This window comes from Aspergillus neoniger (genome assembly GCF_003184625.1).
Source record: "Aspergillus neoniger CBS 115656 unplaced genomic scaffold BO87scaffold_1, whole genome shotgun sequence".
Classification (NCBI taxonomy): Eukaryota; Fungi; Ascomycota; class Eurotiomycetes; order Eurotiales; family Aspergillaceae; genus Aspergillus; species Aspergillus neoniger.
The window spans coordinates 1,234,215-1,251,114 of NW_020291129.1; the positions used below are offsets into that span (position 1 = coordinate 1,234,215).

General features: G+C 49.4%; 5 protein-coding genes across 5 annotated transcripts; 1 reads left to right on the forward strand and 4 right to left on the reverse strand.

Annotated features, from left to right (window-relative positions):
* Positions 1-742: 742 nt before the first annotated feature.
* On the reverse strand, positions 743-5,625 carry sskB (putative MAP kinase kinase kinase SskB). Its single transcript, XM_025628577.1, has 2 exons — positions 3,581-5,625; positions 743-3,527 (listed from the first exon to the last, which is right to left on the reverse strand). Exons 1-2 carry the CDS (start codon positions 5,389-5,391, stop codon positions 1,229-1,231), a joined length of 4,110 nt encoding a protein of 1,369 aa, XP_025485371.1. The 5' UTR covers positions 5,392-5,625; the 3' UTR covers positions 743-1,228.
* Positions 5,626-5,802: 177 nt separating this feature from the next.
* BO87DRAFT_372032 (uncharacterized protein) lies at positions 5,803-6,540 on the reverse strand. Its single transcript, XM_025622188.1, has one exon. It carries the CDS (start codon positions 6,518-6,520, stop codon positions 6,302-6,304), a length of 219 nt encoding a protein of 72 aa, XP_025485372.1. The 5' UTR covers positions 6,521-6,540; the 3' UTR covers positions 5,803-6,301.
* A 2,389-nt stretch (positions 6,541-8,929) lies between these two features.
* Positions 8,930-10,965, forward strand: BO87DRAFT_9439 (ammonium permease MEP2). The gene is made up of 6 exons (XM_025629690.1): positions 8,930-9,214; positions 9,279-9,343; positions 9,399-9,653; positions 9,712-10,386; positions 10,462-10,693; positions 10,752-10,965. Exons 1-6 carry the CDS (start codon positions 9,128-9,130, stop codon positions 10,875-10,877), a joined length of 1,440 nt encoding a protein of 479 aa, XP_025485373.1. The 5' UTR covers positions 8,930-9,127; the 3' UTR covers positions 10,878-10,965.
* A 676-nt stretch (positions 10,966-11,641) lies between these two features.
* Positions 11,642-14,193, reverse strand: BO87DRAFT_323914 (tubulin beta chain). Its single transcript, XM_025620048.1, has 9 exons — positions 13,893-14,193; positions 13,738-13,761; positions 13,625-13,650; positions 13,458-13,499; positions 13,328-13,382; positions 12,806-13,261; positions 12,401-12,735; positions 11,990-12,349; positions 11,642-11,930 (listed from the first exon to the last, which is right to left on the reverse strand). The coding sequence occupies exons 1-9, from the start codon at positions 13,902-13,904 to the stop codon at positions 11,897-11,899; spliced, it is 1,344 nt and encodes a 447-aa protein (XP_025485374.1). The 5' UTR covers positions 13,905-14,193; the 3' UTR covers positions 11,642-11,896.
* Positions 14,194-14,400: 207 nt separating this feature from the next.
* Positions 14,401-16,515, reverse strand: BO87DRAFT_372035 (U2 snRNP complex subunit CUS2). Its single transcript, XM_025622189.1, has 6 exons — positions 16,201-16,515; positions 15,813-15,935; positions 15,316-15,716; positions 15,143-15,251; positions 14,926-15,081; positions 14,401-14,849 (listed from the first exon to the last, which is right to left on the reverse strand). Exons 1-6 carry the CDS (start codon positions 16,384-16,386, stop codon positions 14,637-14,639), a joined length of 1,188 nt encoding a protein of 395 aa, XP_025485375.1. The 5' UTR covers positions 16,387-16,515; the 3' UTR covers positions 14,401-14,636.
* Between the last annotated feature and the right edge of the window lie 385 nt (positions 16,516-16,900).

The window sequence follows — 16,900 nt, forward strand, 5'->3', positions numbered from 1 at the left end:
GTTACGGTTATACTGTCGGAGTTACTATTACCCCGCTCTGTTTTGACTGATGTCTCTTGACGAATTTTCTTCCGACTTGTCTTCTTCTTTCTTCTATCGGCGCAGGCTTGGTTGATACGATATGGTATGGAACGGAACACTATTGGCCAATTATATCCTCGCACTTCTTCATCTCTTTCAATATGACGCAGCGCAGCACACAACACAATGTAACGTCTTCTCCCTTGACAGGGAAGACTACTAGTTGATAAACTAGGCAGCGGTATCGGGACGACTTCACTCCTTGATGTCTGCTTTTTGTTCCCTTGTGAATCAGTTGTTGCTTCTTCTCTCAATTATGACCGGTTCTTCTTTATATCTGATAGCGGTAGCGTTGGTCCCCTTTTTGTCCAAGGGACGATTTTTTCTTTTCTTGCCTGTCTGAGTGAGGAATATATATTACTATCTATTCATCTATTCAATGATTTACTATTCCACTATTACGTTCCAAGTATAAGTGTTCTTGGCTGTGCTACGCATTCTGCGTTTCTAGTTAACGCGGACAGGATGCTCTGTCACTGAAGACTTAAAAACAACTCCAGCAAGTAGGTCCTAGAATACAGCAGTAATCATGATCGTATCATTGATACTCCCTCCGTAATAGACTTCCTGATGAACAACTTAAAAATCCCACACTACCATGATACTAATTACTCTACTAATTAAAGAGCACTGAGCATAACATAACATAAAGAGGACGACACCGTTAAGTAATACTAGATAAAATACTCTTTCGTTTTCCCGAGCACTAACTACTATCATAATGGCAACTGAAAAATGTAAAACTAAGCCCATCCCGAAAAACAGCAGCACACAGCACGTATCGCATATCACATGGCTATATTGATGGAAACCTCCCAAGGTAGAGGAGTACAATAAAAGCGGAACAGAAATAAAGAAATTTGAACATGACAAAACACTAGTTATGACATGACATGTAAGACACGGCGACAGTGGATGGGATGAATGAATGAATGTAAAGTTTGGCGGCGGGGTATCAAATGCAAATTTTTATGCGTGTATGAATGTAAAAGGGCTGAGATAGATGAATTGCGAACAAAGATTTAAAGGTTTAGTGTGAACAAGTGGGATGAAAGGACAATATGCGGACATCATGTTGGGTTGGGTTGGTTGTTTAAGAGGTTAAACGAAGAACGTAGATCAATTCGCTGGAAGGGGATCAGGATGATCATAGATACGCAGAGTTCTGGCGACTGCCTGAGTGCGAGCTACCGCCGCTGTTGTCGCTGCCAGGCGTGGCTGGCTCGAGGACGACTTGCTGACGGATGGAGACGATCCATTCGTGCTGGAGTAGCTCTGCTGCAGTAGAACGTTTATTGGGGTCACACTCGAAGCACCGTCGGAGGAAGTCAATACCCAGGTCGCTGAGCTGGTCGCGGGATGGCAATTGCGGCTGGTTGCCCTGGGCAATGTTGTACATGATGGCCCATTCGTTATCCAGAGTGGACCAAGGGCGACGACCTGTGGCCATTTCCAAGATCACACATCCTAATGACCAGATGTCGACGGCTCCTTGGCGGTGGATAAGTTTAGTGGTATCGCCGCGGATTACCTCGGGCGACATGTACATCGGAGTGCCGGTCATCGTTTTCTGGTTCTTGCCCCAATTGTTGTGGGCCAGCTGGGCGTCCTTGGGCACTATAGCGTCCTTGTGACCGGCGCCGGCGAAGGCATCCATAGGGACAACGGTCCTGCCCTGACGAGCGATGATCTTCGCAGCACCGAAATCAACGTATTTGATGATACCATTATGGTCAAGCAGGATATTTTCAGGCTTGATATCGCGATGGATAATGCCAGCCTGGTGCAGGTACGCCAATCCCTCCAGCAACTGAAGAGCATAGACCATAATGACGGTTTCATCCTCGACACGTCCGTGCTCAAGCAAGCTGGCAAGGGACCCCCCGGAACAGTATTCCATAAAGATGTAGACCTTATCGCGGTGCACTTCGATACCGTGGTAAGAGACGATGTTAGGATGATCCAAGACTTCCAATACACCCATTTCATCGCGGATTTGCTGGGCGATTTTGGGGATAAGTTGGGGGTCTTGCAAACGAATCTCCTTGACAGCCATGAGGTAGTTACTGTCAAGGTTGATTCCAGCGTAAACGGACCCAAAGGTTCCTCCACCAATGAACTGGCCCTGTTGCCATCGCAGAGTAACGTTCGTAGCCGAGGATGAAAGCACTGTAAGAGACCTGTCTGCTTCGTTTGAGCCCTCTAGAACCCTTCCCAATGCTTGGCGTTTAGCATCTTCGTCAACGCGTCTTTCCTCGATTTCGGTAAGGTGAGCCACACGCTGCTCCCGAACAAGCTTGGCTGCCTCTTCGTCTGTAAGGACCCGCCCTGCGCCCATTCGCCTCGAACCGCCGCGCTCTTCCAAGCGTTGCTTCTCTGCCTGAGCTGCACGAGACGATCGAGCACCCATGATATCAAAGTGAGATATAAGAAGGGACATGCATCCGGCAACCTTTTGCCTCAGACGACTATACTGAGCATCATCCATAGACAGGAGGTGTCTGCTGGAGGTGATAGCCATTGCGAATTCCAAAGCAGCGACGGCCCACTTGAAGGTCTTTCTGTCAGCAGCATCGCAATCATCACAGATGAACGAAACCCAGTCGAGGGATAACTCGACGAGTCTATTGCTGTTCATTGCGCGTCTATTGGGATCAACGTTTGAAGAACGCTTGCCGAACTCGGTAGCAAACGCATAGCATGCTTGAACCAGATCATGATTTTCCACGTCTTTCTCCTTTAGTTGCTCCCGTATACGGGCAACACTATCCATGATAGTCATTGACAGCTTAAACGAAATCTTCTTGATCTTGTTAAGCTCCACGTTGACCCGGCCAAGATTAGCACGCTGCTCGATGGCCATATCGAGTTGAATACCAGTGAGATGTGTCAGCTCATGTCTGGCATTAGACAGTCGCTGCTGCGTCCCTTCGACCACAAGTCGCAATTTTCCCAATCGCAAGTCCGTGGGCTGTTCCATGATGCCCAGCTGCATTTCCTTGCCAGCCCAAGCAAGAGGCTTTTCCGGACGAACCACGAGGATATATGGCGCATGCGGCGTATCCTTGCTGGTGTCATCCTCACGAAATGATGTGCCGAGGATAGCTTGGATATCGGCAGGGCGATCCCACAATGCGGGGTGCGCAAAGAGATAGACACCTTTTTGACCCACAGAGACGTTTGATTTAATCATGAAATGATCCGACACAAGCAGCGACTCCAAAAAGTCGTATGCAATGTCAGCCGGCAAATTATATTCGGTTGCATTTTCGAACAGCTGGCGCAAGAATCGGGAAAATCGGTAAAGCTTCCGTTGCCGGATCCGGGTTGAGTCCAAAACGCTTTTATAACGCTTGTCCATGTCGGCCGGATCCTCGTCATGGCGAGGCTGCAACTCCCGCTCGAAGTGGTGCATCAAGCGCTGGATTGACTTGGCAGTCAGTGCACTAGCTCGGGTTAGCCATGTAAATTTATTGTATAGTCTGAGAATTGTTCGTACCTGAACTGCTCCGCGACCTCGATATCTCCGCCCTCAAGTTGTCGGCCGACCTCATTGGAGAATTCCCAATCCTGCTCTAGAATTTCCGCTTCTTTGAACGTATTCTTATTTGCAGTCAGCTTCCAGTTCAGCAGCCGGAAGTAATACTTCATCGCATCCAAGACGACTGCGTCAAAACCTTCATCAATGCAAGGAGGCAGGTCCCAGCCAGGCTCGGGTCTGGCGATATCCAGATAATGCCGTTTGATATCAACCGCCACCTTCATCAGAATCTGGAACTGCGATATCATTTGGTCGACTAAGATGGCGGACTGCGAAGCTGGGTCTTTCATATTCTTAGCGTAAGATAGTCGAACCCGTATAATCTCCTGGATGAGACGAGAGGGGAAATTGATTAAAGTAAGGAGTTCTTCGATATAGGGAGGTAAGTGGCGTTTTGCGAAGGAACCCGCATTCTCAATCAATGTATTCTTTGCTTTTTGGATGACTTCTCCGATGCCGTGGAGCATGTTATGTTTCCCTTGGAGGGTTTTGAAGCCATCCTCCTTCATGATGCGATCAAGGAAGGATGTTTCGTCGGAAAGGTCGCTATTGATTGATTTCGTTCTCGACTTGTTGAAATCCAACTCATCGTTTCCAACCCATTTCTGCAGGATAGCCAGCTCGGTGTTAATCAGGATAGTCGTGTTGTGCCAAGCTAGAACAGCGTCGCGACTCGAGTGAAACTCCTCCGAAGCCACTCGGGGGTGGGCAGTTTCCAACTCCTTGTGAGTAGAATAAAGGCTCTCGCATCGTTCTATTTGTGCGACAATATCCTCAACCTGCTTGATGGGTGGCTTTCCGATCTCTGTTTCACCCTTGATCTCGAATTTGATGATTTCTTCGATGACGGGGCCAAGGCCAGCCCTCGCTTCTTCAATGAGCTTCCTCTGCAGTGCAACACTCCTTCCACATGTCCTGGCTCTGACACCCAACCATATTGCGTTGTTCTGAGCCGACGATCGTTTCGATTCTGTAGACCCGAGCAACCGCTGCTTCTCTTGCTTCACAACGTCTCCCTTCAACACCGATGAAAGCATAGAATGCCATTCCAGCCTCTCTTGATTCCGTGGATTCTTGAGTTCCTCGATCGTTGGCTGATTGTCGTCGGTCAGGAAGAGCTGAATGTCCGGATCGTAGGCATCGTCTTCGAAAGGCACCTCGGATGATGGTGAGGGTTCTTCGAGATCGGAGTCCCCCACCGTCATGCTCATGTTTTGAGCCTCATCGAAATGACTGTACCAGGCCTGAGGATCCGCACGAATGCGCTGGACATACGCCTTCTCCTGAGCTCGATACTGCGCATTGGGATCGCGTCTAGAAGTTCGTTTTGTGGAGGAGCTCCGTTGGCGGTCATTTTGGAAGCTGATATACTGAGGCGGGCGTCGTTGGGGCGCGTAGGTATTGGAGGGCGTTCGAGCGGGGCCGGACGGACGTTGCGGCCGTAATTCACGATCGGTCACCGGATGACCATCCATAGGCGGGGCTTTCTCGAGAGCAGCAGAAGCACCTATACTGGCCCCGCGCGGGCGTGTGGGCGTGCCAGTTGCCCATGATGGCAGGGCAGATGGAATGGATGGCGGAGGGGACGAGGAAATAGTCGTCGCCGGGGTTTGGACCTGGCTGTCGAAATTCTCCGGGAAACTGGAGCTGGTTCTTACAGCATATGGCTGCTGCAGAAGCTCATCGGAGGACCCGGAGCCATCCGAATCATGGTTATTTAAATCAGGATGCTCCATGATCGGAAACCCGCGGTCCTGCTGAGATTCCATGTTGCATGTCCGACGTTCAGGAAGCGGGTTGGAAGGGAAGCCTCAAGCGGATAGATAGGGGGGTGTGGCGGTGCACGTCTGTGCTACGTATCGGTTCCGGACCGGGGCTGATATCGCGCAGGCGTACCAGTTGCATCCAAGGACTTTGAAGTGCGAAGGTAAATATAATGAAAAGATATTACAAGCGAGACGACTCCTCTGCCATTCAAAAGTGCAAACCGCGAAGCATCTGAGGTTGAATCCGAGTGGTATGCTCCAGATTTGACAGGGCGGAGCTTCAGCCGGAGGTGGATTATTCCTGCCACACCTATACCGGATCGGGAGGCGGTAGGCCCCATCATGCCACAATCACGAAATGAACGATGCCTCAGGCGGAAGGCACATGCTTTTCTACAAAATACCAGACAGTGTTCCAGATCTCATGAATCATGTGGACATTCTTACACCGGCTTTTGTTAACGGGATATGGTAGCCCTGAATTGGTTTCTACTGTGGCGACTGGTCCCTTGCTTCTCGCAAGTATTCATACTCAGGCGTAAGAAAATGACAGCTCACATGGCTGGTGCTTGAAGAGGTAATTGAGAGGACTGAGGCATATTCACGCCTATCGATGGTCAAAAGAGGTACGTTTACGGCCTTGGTTGATACCATCCTACTCGTCTCTCACTCCTCTCTCTGAGAATGAACCATCAAGAGTTTTCAGAACTGGTAAATGCCCCAGTAGGTGGTTGCCTAGGAGTATTGAAAAGCCATAGGCCGCGTTCAGCGCTCCAAATGATACAACCCCCAAAAAGCGACATGAAAGAAGCAAAATGCAACCATCGGCATGCCTCTCAGATTGACCAAGTCGGAAAACCGAGAAGGTGATCTGAAACTCTACTCCTTATAGTTCAGACGGAGACTTGTCGGGTTAGCATGCGTTCTCCTTTTCGGGCGTCTGTAAATGTCCGCTCAGTGCGGCCTCATGCATCTTCTCGAAAGTCCCGCCTGATCCTTGGATAAAAAGTTGGACGACGATCAATTGACATCTTGACGATCGCCCTGAGGCGTGAATAGTGGCATGCGTCTGATGGTTGATCAGTGGAACCCATTGTCCTGAATTGGGGCTGCGGGTCTCTTGGAGATCCATTTTGGAAATTCCGGGGAAGCTTAAGCAGGTAGTACTGATGTCTGGTGGACAGTAAACTATGGGAACAGTTGATCCGACCGCCAAGTAGAATGTTACTTTGATTATGACATCATGCTAGCAGCATGAAAATATCCAGGTCAGGCTGTGGTGTTGTGGTCCAACTCCTTGAGAGATAATATATTTTATATGGCGATGAGCTGTATCAGTCTTCCAGAAGATAGTACTACTGGGTAATTCTAGTGGGACAGAGATTAATCACACATAGCATCTATTATCTACTCTTTTGTGCTTGTTCGACATTCTGCTCTGAATTGGACAGAAACAGCGGAGATAGATTGAACGGTATGATTATCAAATTCATGTTAATCAAATCCTCAGATGATCTCGCATTGATGATTGATGAAGACTGAAAGAACCCCCCAAAAGGTGCCAAGACCGCTAGTCCGAGCCAGTCGGGATGCCGAATTGCCCTAGCCAATGGGGACTGGTGAGCTTATCTCTACCTACGGGAGACGCAGCTGGGAGGACTGAGTGGTTTTTGGTCAATATGGGAAACTTCCGTGTAGAGGTACAGAGGAAATAGTTCCAAGTTGCTGACAGATATAGCGGGCTACTACCTAGCGAACTATTATAGTGTTACTTGGTGCTACCGTTGATCCAGGGATATCGATTGCTGATGTGGCTCCGTGGAGTTGTTGGTTCATCCCAGTCAAGCAGCCCTATGATCCGTGCTGGAAACACGATTGCTTGATCTGGACTTGGCCATCCCATACAAGTTTATTCGTTCACGTTCATTCCGAGATATGTTTTGAATTATTGATGAGATATTTAGATTTCTGTCAAGCTTCCATATTACAGTATTGCCGTAGGAAGTTACTCAGAAGTCAGCTGGTAACATAGTAGGTATCTCCAAGGAGTACGGAGTAACCTTCCTGCTATGAAGGAACAACGCAGATACCGTCCGACAAGGATGATGAGACGGAGGTCTTGGCTTCATCAAAGCTCTACTTACTCATGGGATATCAACATTGCAACCGACAGTAATGGCCAGGAGTAACAGGAACCCACGGGGTTTGTTTTGGAAGAGGAAATCAGGAGGCCTGATAAGCCATCCCGGCCGACTGCTGATTGGACGGCCGAAGCCTGAAGATAAGCACAGCGAGACCGGGCTGGGCTGAAGGAATTCACGACGCGACCATGAATTTACCATGGATTGATTCATACGAACTACTAGTAACTAAGGGAGTCACTGACTACCTCGTGGTCCTTGTCAACTGGGGTACAGAATTCTAGTTGGAGTACCAGTGACTCCTCAAACCATGGAAGTTCGAGAACGATGGGTGAAGCCACAAACTCAATCCGCAGCCTTGTCTCTGATAGATAGGGGTGTAAGTTAGTAGTAATTGATAGATAACCATTTCAGCTGCGAGTCCGGAGTAGTAAGCTCAGGTAATGCCATTGTTTTTGATTGGCCGATTGAATGCTATCTCCCACCAGTCGCGAGAAGCTGTCCGAGAAATTAACGAAAACTAAAAGAGTCCTTCGGAAGTTTCCTGCTCCTTTTGGGTCTTATCCGCCTTGCATCGAGTCCAATGACGCTGTTACTATCCATTATTTCTCCCGATCTGTCATTGAAATCTTCAATCTCAGGGTCTCTATCGGTAGTCACATAGTATTCAGTAGTAGTATAGTAGTACTACAGTACTAGGTTAGTAGTAGTCGGTCACATTATCATCTTCGACCCCTATCCATAGTAAGTAGTAGTAGCAGGAGTAGAGTACGACATAGAGGGAATTCTCAGCTTCTTGCCTGTCACCGATGCAGCATGGCGCGGTTAGGCTGCCATGCACCCAGCCAGTGTCACCCACACACACCTAACTTGGCTTTTCCGTCCACGTTCTCGTCTGATTTCCTCCCAGCTAGCGGGAAACGAACGTACTACTACAAGCAGACATTATTACAGGATGATGGCTGGATCCCGCTGCAGGTCAAGTGGAATATCCCAACGGGAAGCCGCGCATTGGCCCGCCCATCCCATCCATTCATCCATCCTTCCTTCCTCCGGAGTCTCCACGCTCTTATCCGCCGCCATGGCTTTTTCGCTGCTTGCTGATATCTATCTATCGGTCGTATTGATTGCGACTAACCATGGCCCAGGGTTGCGCCTAGTGCCCGAATGGGTGGATCCGGCCATGAATCGATGCAAGTGAGACCATGGCGTTTCATTCTGACTGGTATCATCGCCCTGCTCCGACTATTTCCAGTACTATTTATCACTCCTGCATTCCCTCCTCCTTCCCCCTGCAGTGGCTTGTTTTGCTTTTTGAATTAGACTCCCCCGTCGTCTTCTATTTTCCTTCCTCCCATAATTCCTTTTTTTTCACTCTCGATCGCTAGTGTCTAGAAGCCCTCCCCCCCCCGACTTGTTGCCCATCTCTCGCTGCCTTAACCCATTAAAGGCCTCTGGGTCTACACGTCGACCCCCATCTCGCGCCCTCTATAGTCTACAGGGCTCCTGGTCTTAGTGTGCAAGGCTTAGGAGTCACATAGACACTTTCATACACAGTTCTGGGCCTTCCTTTGTCAGAAAGCTCGGTGTGATTCACAATGTCGGAATACCCTGTCGCCTACAATGGCACAGACAATGGGACCGGTGGTAACTCCCTGACAGAAGATCTTAACATCTACTACAGCGTATGTCTTCCCCAGATATGTGATGCAAGCTATGACTGGGGTCATCCCCACTAACTGATTTCAGTCTGGAGATATCGCTTGGGTTATCACCTCTACGGCTTTGGTGTTGTTGATGATTCCTGGTGTTGGGTATGATTACCACCTGTCCATCTAGCCATTGAGCCCCTCCAACTGACAACAACAGCTTCTTCTACTCAGGTCTCGCCCGACGCAAATCAGCATTGTCGCTAATATGGCTTTCAATAATGTCTGTCGGGGTGGTATCATTCCAATGGTTCTTCTGGGGATACTCGTTGGCCTTTTCTCACACCGCTGGAAAGTACATTGGTGACCTGAACAATTTTGGAATGAAGGGTGTTTTGGCAGCTCCTTCCGTTGGTAGTACCAAGGTCCCGGATCTTCTCTTCGCTGTCTTCCAGGGCATGTTCGCTGCTATTACGTGAGTGTTCCCAGACGACGGAGCAACTTACATGGCTGATGACTGATAACGGAGATAGGGTTGCCCTTGCTGTTGGTGCAGTCGCGGAACGTGGTCGCATGCTGCCTTGCATGGTCTTTAGCTTCGTTTGGTCCACCATTATCTACGATCCGATCGCCTGTTGGACATGGAACTCGTCCGGCTGGGTATACAAACTGGGAGGACTTGACTTCGCAGGTGGTACTCCCGTCCACATTGCTTCCGGCACGGCTGCACTGGCATACTCCTTGATGCTCGGCAAGCGCCGCGGACATGGCACCCACGAGCTCAACTACCGTCCCCACAACGTCACCCACGTCGTCATTGGTACTGTCTTCCTCTGGGTTGGATGGTTCGGATTCAACGCCGGCTCTGCCTTGAGCGCCAACTTGCGTGCTGTTATGGCAGCCGTGGTCACGAACTTGGCTGCCTCCGTGGGTGGTGTCACCTGGTGCATCATGGACTACAGACTGGAGAGGAAGTGGTCCACTGTCGGTTTCTGCTCCGGTGTCATTGCAGGTCTTGTGGCCATTACCCCGGGCTCTGGTTTCGTGACACCTTGGGCTGCCTTCATCTTTGGCGTTGTCGGTGCTGCTGCTTGCAACTACGCCACCAAGCTCAAGTACGTGCTTCGTGTGGACGACGCGCTGGATATCTTTGCTGTGCACGCCATTGGAGGTCTCGTTGGCAACCTCTTGACTGGTCTATTTGCTGCGTAAGGCCCTCTGATTCTTAACAAAAGAACTTTATACCGGTGGGCACTCAACTAACGCTTGCTCTCTGGTAATAGTGACTACATCGCCCATCTCGATGGTTCCACGGTCATTGACGGAGGCTGGATCAACCACAACTACATCCAGCTCGGCTACCAATTGGCGGACTCCATCTCCGGTATGGCCTACTCGTTCTTCGGAAGCTGCATCATCCTCTTCATCATCAACCTGATCCCCGGTCTACACCTGCGCATCCCTGAAGAGGAAGAAATCCTTGGTGTGGACGATGCCGAGATTGGTGAATTTGCCGTAAGTGCTTCCCCATTGCATGGAAACAATCGACCTCCTATTCTAACAATAGCTTTAGTACGACTACGTCGAAATCACCCGCGATGTCATTGGCGGCACCAGCCCCGAGAACGGCGACGTGTCTTCCAAGCGCACCATGACTCCTCCCAACGGCAACGAGGAGACTGTGGAGACCAAGGCCTGAAGTACAGTAGGAGTTATATTGAGGATGATTGGCCATTCATCTTCAATTCCTCCTAACTTCGAGTCATGAACGAACACAATGACTTCTACACTTTTATTTGGATTTAATTTTTACCCTTGATACCTATTTCGTTTCTGGTCATTATGTCATTCTTTGGATACCTTCAGATGTACATATTATTTACTTTTCATTTGTCCATCCGTCCTTTCTATCAACATATGTTTCTCACATATAACCCAAAATTCATCATATACTTTTTTTTTTATCTCCAATGACCTGTGAAGAAGCAACCAAGACATCGCAGTGCCACTACTACTACTACTAGCATAATATAATAACCAAATTTGCCATTTTCTTTCCCCCATATTATCAATTTCATAGTACCCCTCCCAGCGAAATCCTTCGTTTACGTACGATCGTCCTTCCCCAAGCTACTGCATACACACACACACAAAACAAACAAAAAAGGCACATACCACACAATACATTGGGATACTAGAAACATTCAGCTTGCTTCTCCACTGATGTACGCACTACTCATCAAAAGCACTTGAAAACCAACGAGGGCTTTACTAAATCGTAGCTCATAAGTATAATCTTAGAATGCGTGAAGTATAGAGTCAGCAGTGGAAGTATGGAATGCGGGGTTACCACCTATCGAAGAACAATGGGCAGTGTACCTTATCACATGAATGGAATGAGGATCATGTACAAAGTATGCATACCGATATGGTATGGTACAGTATTTATCGATGGCCTAATTTATTAAATACCTAACATCTACATTCATCAAGACTAAAAAGATTGTACCAAACTGCTTTTAAAACTATGTGCGATTGGGTTTAATAAGTCCAGGCTTTGGCTAGCCTAAGTAATTAAAAACAGGAAGGGAAATTAAGAGCGCTCAAACAGAAGAATTCACTGACCAAGACCTCGGAAGGCCTTGGTCGAAGAGAATGTAGGCTTATCGGGGTATTACAGAGCAGATCTCAATTCGCGTAACTGTCGACTTGAGACATTTACTCCTCAGCCTCAAGGGGCTCCTCCTCGACGCTGTAGCATTGGTTAGACCTGTAACAGGAAAAAAAAAATAGGTTCTTGGGTGAACTTACTATTCCTCCTCACCCTCGGAGATCGAGGCGTCCTGGTACTGCTGGTACTCGGAGACCAGGTCGTTCATGTTGCTCTCAGCCTCAGTGAACTCCATCTCGTCCATACCCTCACCAGTGTACCAGTGCAAGAAAGCCTTGCGACGGAACATAGCAGTGAACTGATCACCGACACGCTTGAAGAGCTCCTGGATGGAGGTGGAGTTACCGATGAAGGTAGAGGACATCTTGAGACCACGGGGAGGAATGGAGCACAGGGCGGTCTGGATGTTGTTGGGGATCCACTCGACGAAGTAGGTCTGGTTCTTGCTCTGGATGTTGCGCATCTGGTCCTCAACCTCCTTCATGGAGACACGTCCACGGCTAAATATTTGTTAGCTGGCGTAATGCAATCAATGCAGGAAGAAAACTCACAAGATGGCGGAGCAGGTGAGGTAGCGGCCGTTGCGGAAGTCAGAGGCAGCCATCATGTTCTTGGGGTCGAACATCTGCTGGGTCAACTCGGGAACGGTGACGGCACGGAAGGAGTAGGCGCCGCGGCTGGTCAGAGGAGCGAAGCCGACCATGAAGAAGTGGAGACGAGGGAAGGGAACCATGTTGACAGCCAGCTTGCGGAGGTCGGAGTTGAGCTGACCAGGGAAACGGAGGCAAGTGGTCACACCGGACATGACGGCAGAGACCAGGTGGTTCAGGTCACCGTAAGAGGGGTTGGAGAGCTTGAGGGTGCGCATGCAGATGTCGTACAGAGCCTGGATTGGTCAATTCGTTAGTTCTCGAGCACCAATCTTGTTTCGATATGTGCTAGGGACAAAAGCGTACCTCGTTGTCGATACAGAAGGTCTCGTCGGAGTGCTCAACGAGCTGGTGGACGGAGAGAGTGGCGTTGTAAGGCTCAACAACGGTGTCGGAGACCTTGGGGGAGGGGACAACGGAGAAGGTGGCCATCATACGGTCGGGGAACTCCTCACGGATCTTGGAGATCAGGAGGGTACCCATACCGGCACCGGTACCACCACCGAGGGAGTGGGTGATCTGGAAACCCTGGAGGCAGTCGCAAGCCTCGGCCTCACGGCGGACAACGTCGACAACCTGGTCGACCAACTCGGCACCCTCAGTGTAGTGACCCTTGGCCCAGTTGTTACCAGCACCGGACTGGCCGAAGACGAAGTTGTCGGGGCGGAAGAGCTGGCCGAAGGGACCGGCACGGACGGCGTCCATGGTACCGGGCTCGAGATCGACGAGGACGGCACGGGGGACATACTTGTTACCGCTAGCCTGCTGAAGTGGTCAGGACATTGATGATATTGTCGTGAAAAAAACTCAGGGACGGTGTGATCTAACCTCGTTGAAGTAGACGTTCATGCGCTCCAGCTGGAGGTCGGAGGTGCCATTGTAACTATCCTGCGCGTCAGGAAACCCAATCCTTTCCACATTGTTGACCAATTGAGAGGTGTGAAAAAGTTGTACTTACACACCGGAGCCGTCAAGGCCGTGCTCGCCAGAGATGGTCTGCCTGTTGAGTTGTTAGACGTGTTCTTAACCCGATAGCTATATACCCGATGGATAACATCTGAACTCAAGTTAAGATAGCTTGAGAGATGATGTTCCATCCCCAATCCAGTGGCAGTGAATACGTACCAGAAAGCAGCACCAATTTGGTTACCCTAACCACCATCATTTGTTGTTTAGTCCACCGAACACCAATCAAGAACCCCGGAGGGCAATCATTCGAAGAACATATTGGCACTTACACACTGGCCGGTTTGGAGGTGAACCTATGAAGCGACAAAGACATGCAGTTAGCACAAGATTGAGTTGGTTGAAGAACCGGTGGGGTCCCGATCAGAAGAGATGCCAACCAACGACGCGTCTCCTGACCGAAGAGGGACGGGGAGGGAAAACATACGATCTCACGCATTGTGCCGGGGATATTGAAGGGGTTAAAGGTATTAGAAAGGGTCGAAGGGGAGTGAGAGACGGCGAGGCCGGAGGAAGTGGATGAACGGGAAGTTGTTGGGAGGAGACTGGGGAAAGACAGTCGACTAAAGGAGGAGAAGGGGGGAGGGAGGAGGGAGGAGAAAACGAGGAATGGGAGGGAAGTTAGTTTGGCCTTAGTGGAGAGTTGGGTAGAAGGAGAGCGGTGAAGGGGGAACGTTGTGCGGGCAATAATAGTAATACCAGTACGGAGCAGGTAAGCAATTCCCAAGCCTAATAAATTCGGGGATCAACAACAAAGCCAAAAAAAAAAAAACGCCAACAAAACACCCGATCTTTTGGGCAGGTAAATAGGGGCTGTCCCCCAATTCGGTTTGGCGTCGTCACGGGATGGCCTTGCGGGCCAGTGACAGTCAACCTTCGTAACTTGGCTTGTCCACACGCGAACCAGACTTGATCATGGCCTGACCGGCCTTACCATGGATTCATGGCCCTTTTCGTGTAAACAAATGGAAAAGGATAGTGATAATAACAACAACAACCCGAACGCTATTATAAGTACATACAAGTCTACAATCCCGCAGGTCGTCTAAAGTGACCAGCCAGCCTGAAAAGCGATTACGCCCATCCCATCCAGTTCCAGATCCCCCTGATAATGATTACATCCGAGAAAACATCATCACCATCACCATCACCATCACCATCACCATCACTATCACTTGGCCGTGTTCTCGACCGTATGAGAGCTTTCCAACCACGTGCCAAACTCATCCAATCGCTGCTCCTCCTCTTCGTCGGATGCATCCAATCCTTTCTCCGCCAGATCTTCCAGTGCCGCACGCTTCTCATTGGTCTTCTTAAATTTCTCACTGCCATCCGCGATATAGGCATCGACCCGGGTGCCAGCGAAGAACCGCCCATCCATCATCTAAAAGTAACAGTATCATTAGCACATGTTCTTGTCTTGACGGTATTGACCATCGCCATCCCGTGATCAAGCTTACCTTGACACAACTCCTGGCTGCCTCGGGATCGGAAAAGCGAACGCTCACCACTCCCTCGGGTTCCTTATCGTAGAGTACAACGTTGGTCACATCCCCCAGCTTCGAGCACTCCTCCCGGATATCTTCCTTGATATCAAGAATAGCCGCAGGATCCTCCTACACCAGACATTAGTTTTAACTTAACCATTAGCCCGAGCCCAGGAAGTATACTCCATACCTCCAATTCCTTCAATGTGAACATATGTTTCAAGATCACGAGCTTATCAAAGCGGGAAGTCGTGTCCGGCAAAGCAGACGGATCGTCATCGTCCCAATCAGCAAGTTTGCTAGACACCTGTATCAGCAAAGCCCAGCCCAATCATCGTAGGTAAACTGTAGTTGTCCCCATACCTATTCAGCTTCTGTGTCCGGCGCATAATCTTCTTCTTATCCCTCATACTAGTCTTCGTAGGCGCCTCCTGCTGACTCTTGAACGAGAAATCCGCATGCTGCACCCGCATAGGCCCCTGCGGACCGGGTACCCCGATCCTAAAGTTCGAATCATCCAGCATCTGTATCGCGAGGTTGACAGACTCCGGTCGGAAGTACACAACGAGAGCTTCACCCTTGAACTTCCCACTCTCATCAGTGTACATCTTAATGCGCGGTCGGCCGCTATCGATCTCCTCAGCGATAACACCACACTTGGAGAAGACATCACGGATTTCGTCGAACTCAGCATCCAGAGGAATCGAAGTCACATAGACGGCGGTATTGACGCGCTGTTTCTTAGGCTTCTGTTGCCCATTGCCCTACGCGATTACACATATCCTCTTTAGTATAAGGCCCATCTCGATGCCATTGGGGCCAACTCAAGGAAAGCATCATCATAAGCTGCTGGGACTAACCTCTTCCGTAGAAGCCTGTTGCTTGCGCTTCTTCCTCAACTGCGCCGCAGTAATTTGTTCCTCCTCATCAACACCCTGGACCTTATATGCTTCTTGCTGTTGTTGTAGCAAGTCTTCATCGACCTGGAGGCAACCCGGACGGGCGCAAAGCGGCGCCAACCAAGCAATCAGTTTCACGAACCAATCAAACAATCCCTGCAAGAATAGACATCGTGTATATCGGTCTATTTGCAACAAGAGAGGAAGGTTCCATAACCAGTTGAAACAAAAAGGGGGGAAGGCGGGGAGGGATAGAAATAGTAGAAACAAATAAATGAAGGAAGTAGCAGCAGGTTCAACAGCTACATAACAATCACACCACCCAGCTGGAGAAAGAGCGCGCACACACCGTCGGAATCCATCTCTTTAGCACCGTATCATATTCAAATTCCTGTCCGTCCTCCGTTTCCAAGATGAACTTGTCGTCGAGCTTCGAGAACGAGATGCGCGGGTCGCTGTCGAATTCCGAAGGATCCTGGGGGAAGTTGCTTAGCGGAGGAGAACGGCCGTCGTCGTTCGGGGTAGGCGACGCCATTATTGTTGTACACGATAGACGATATAAATGCGACGGCGATCAAATATCGAAGTAGTAACAAAAGAGTTTATTATCTGGGTTAAGGCAAGGTTGGCTTGATGATGATGATAGGATTTAATTTGAGCTGACTTTCGGATTTGCGGGGAGAGAAAAATCGCTTTATGTAAGCTGCGACGGCTATTCACGTCATGGAGGGCGCGCTTAGCTTAGGCTGACGATTTTGGAAGCTTTACTTTGCTTAGACTACTTTATCCTAGTAAATACAATGTAGTGAATATTCTGTCTTTCATAGGTGCGTTCGACGCGCTTACGGCCTTAGCGTTATTGTGCGGGGAAAGGAATGGGGTTTCTGTTCATATTATCTGCATTTGTAGCTTCGATCCATTTGTGAATACGGGGGGTTTCTCTTATTGAAACAAAGGTGAGCACTCAAGCGCAGGATTCTTCACAGTGAGGATATTCTATCTCAGATAGAAGCGCTAATTTAGAATGAATACAGAAGAATGCTTCGCTC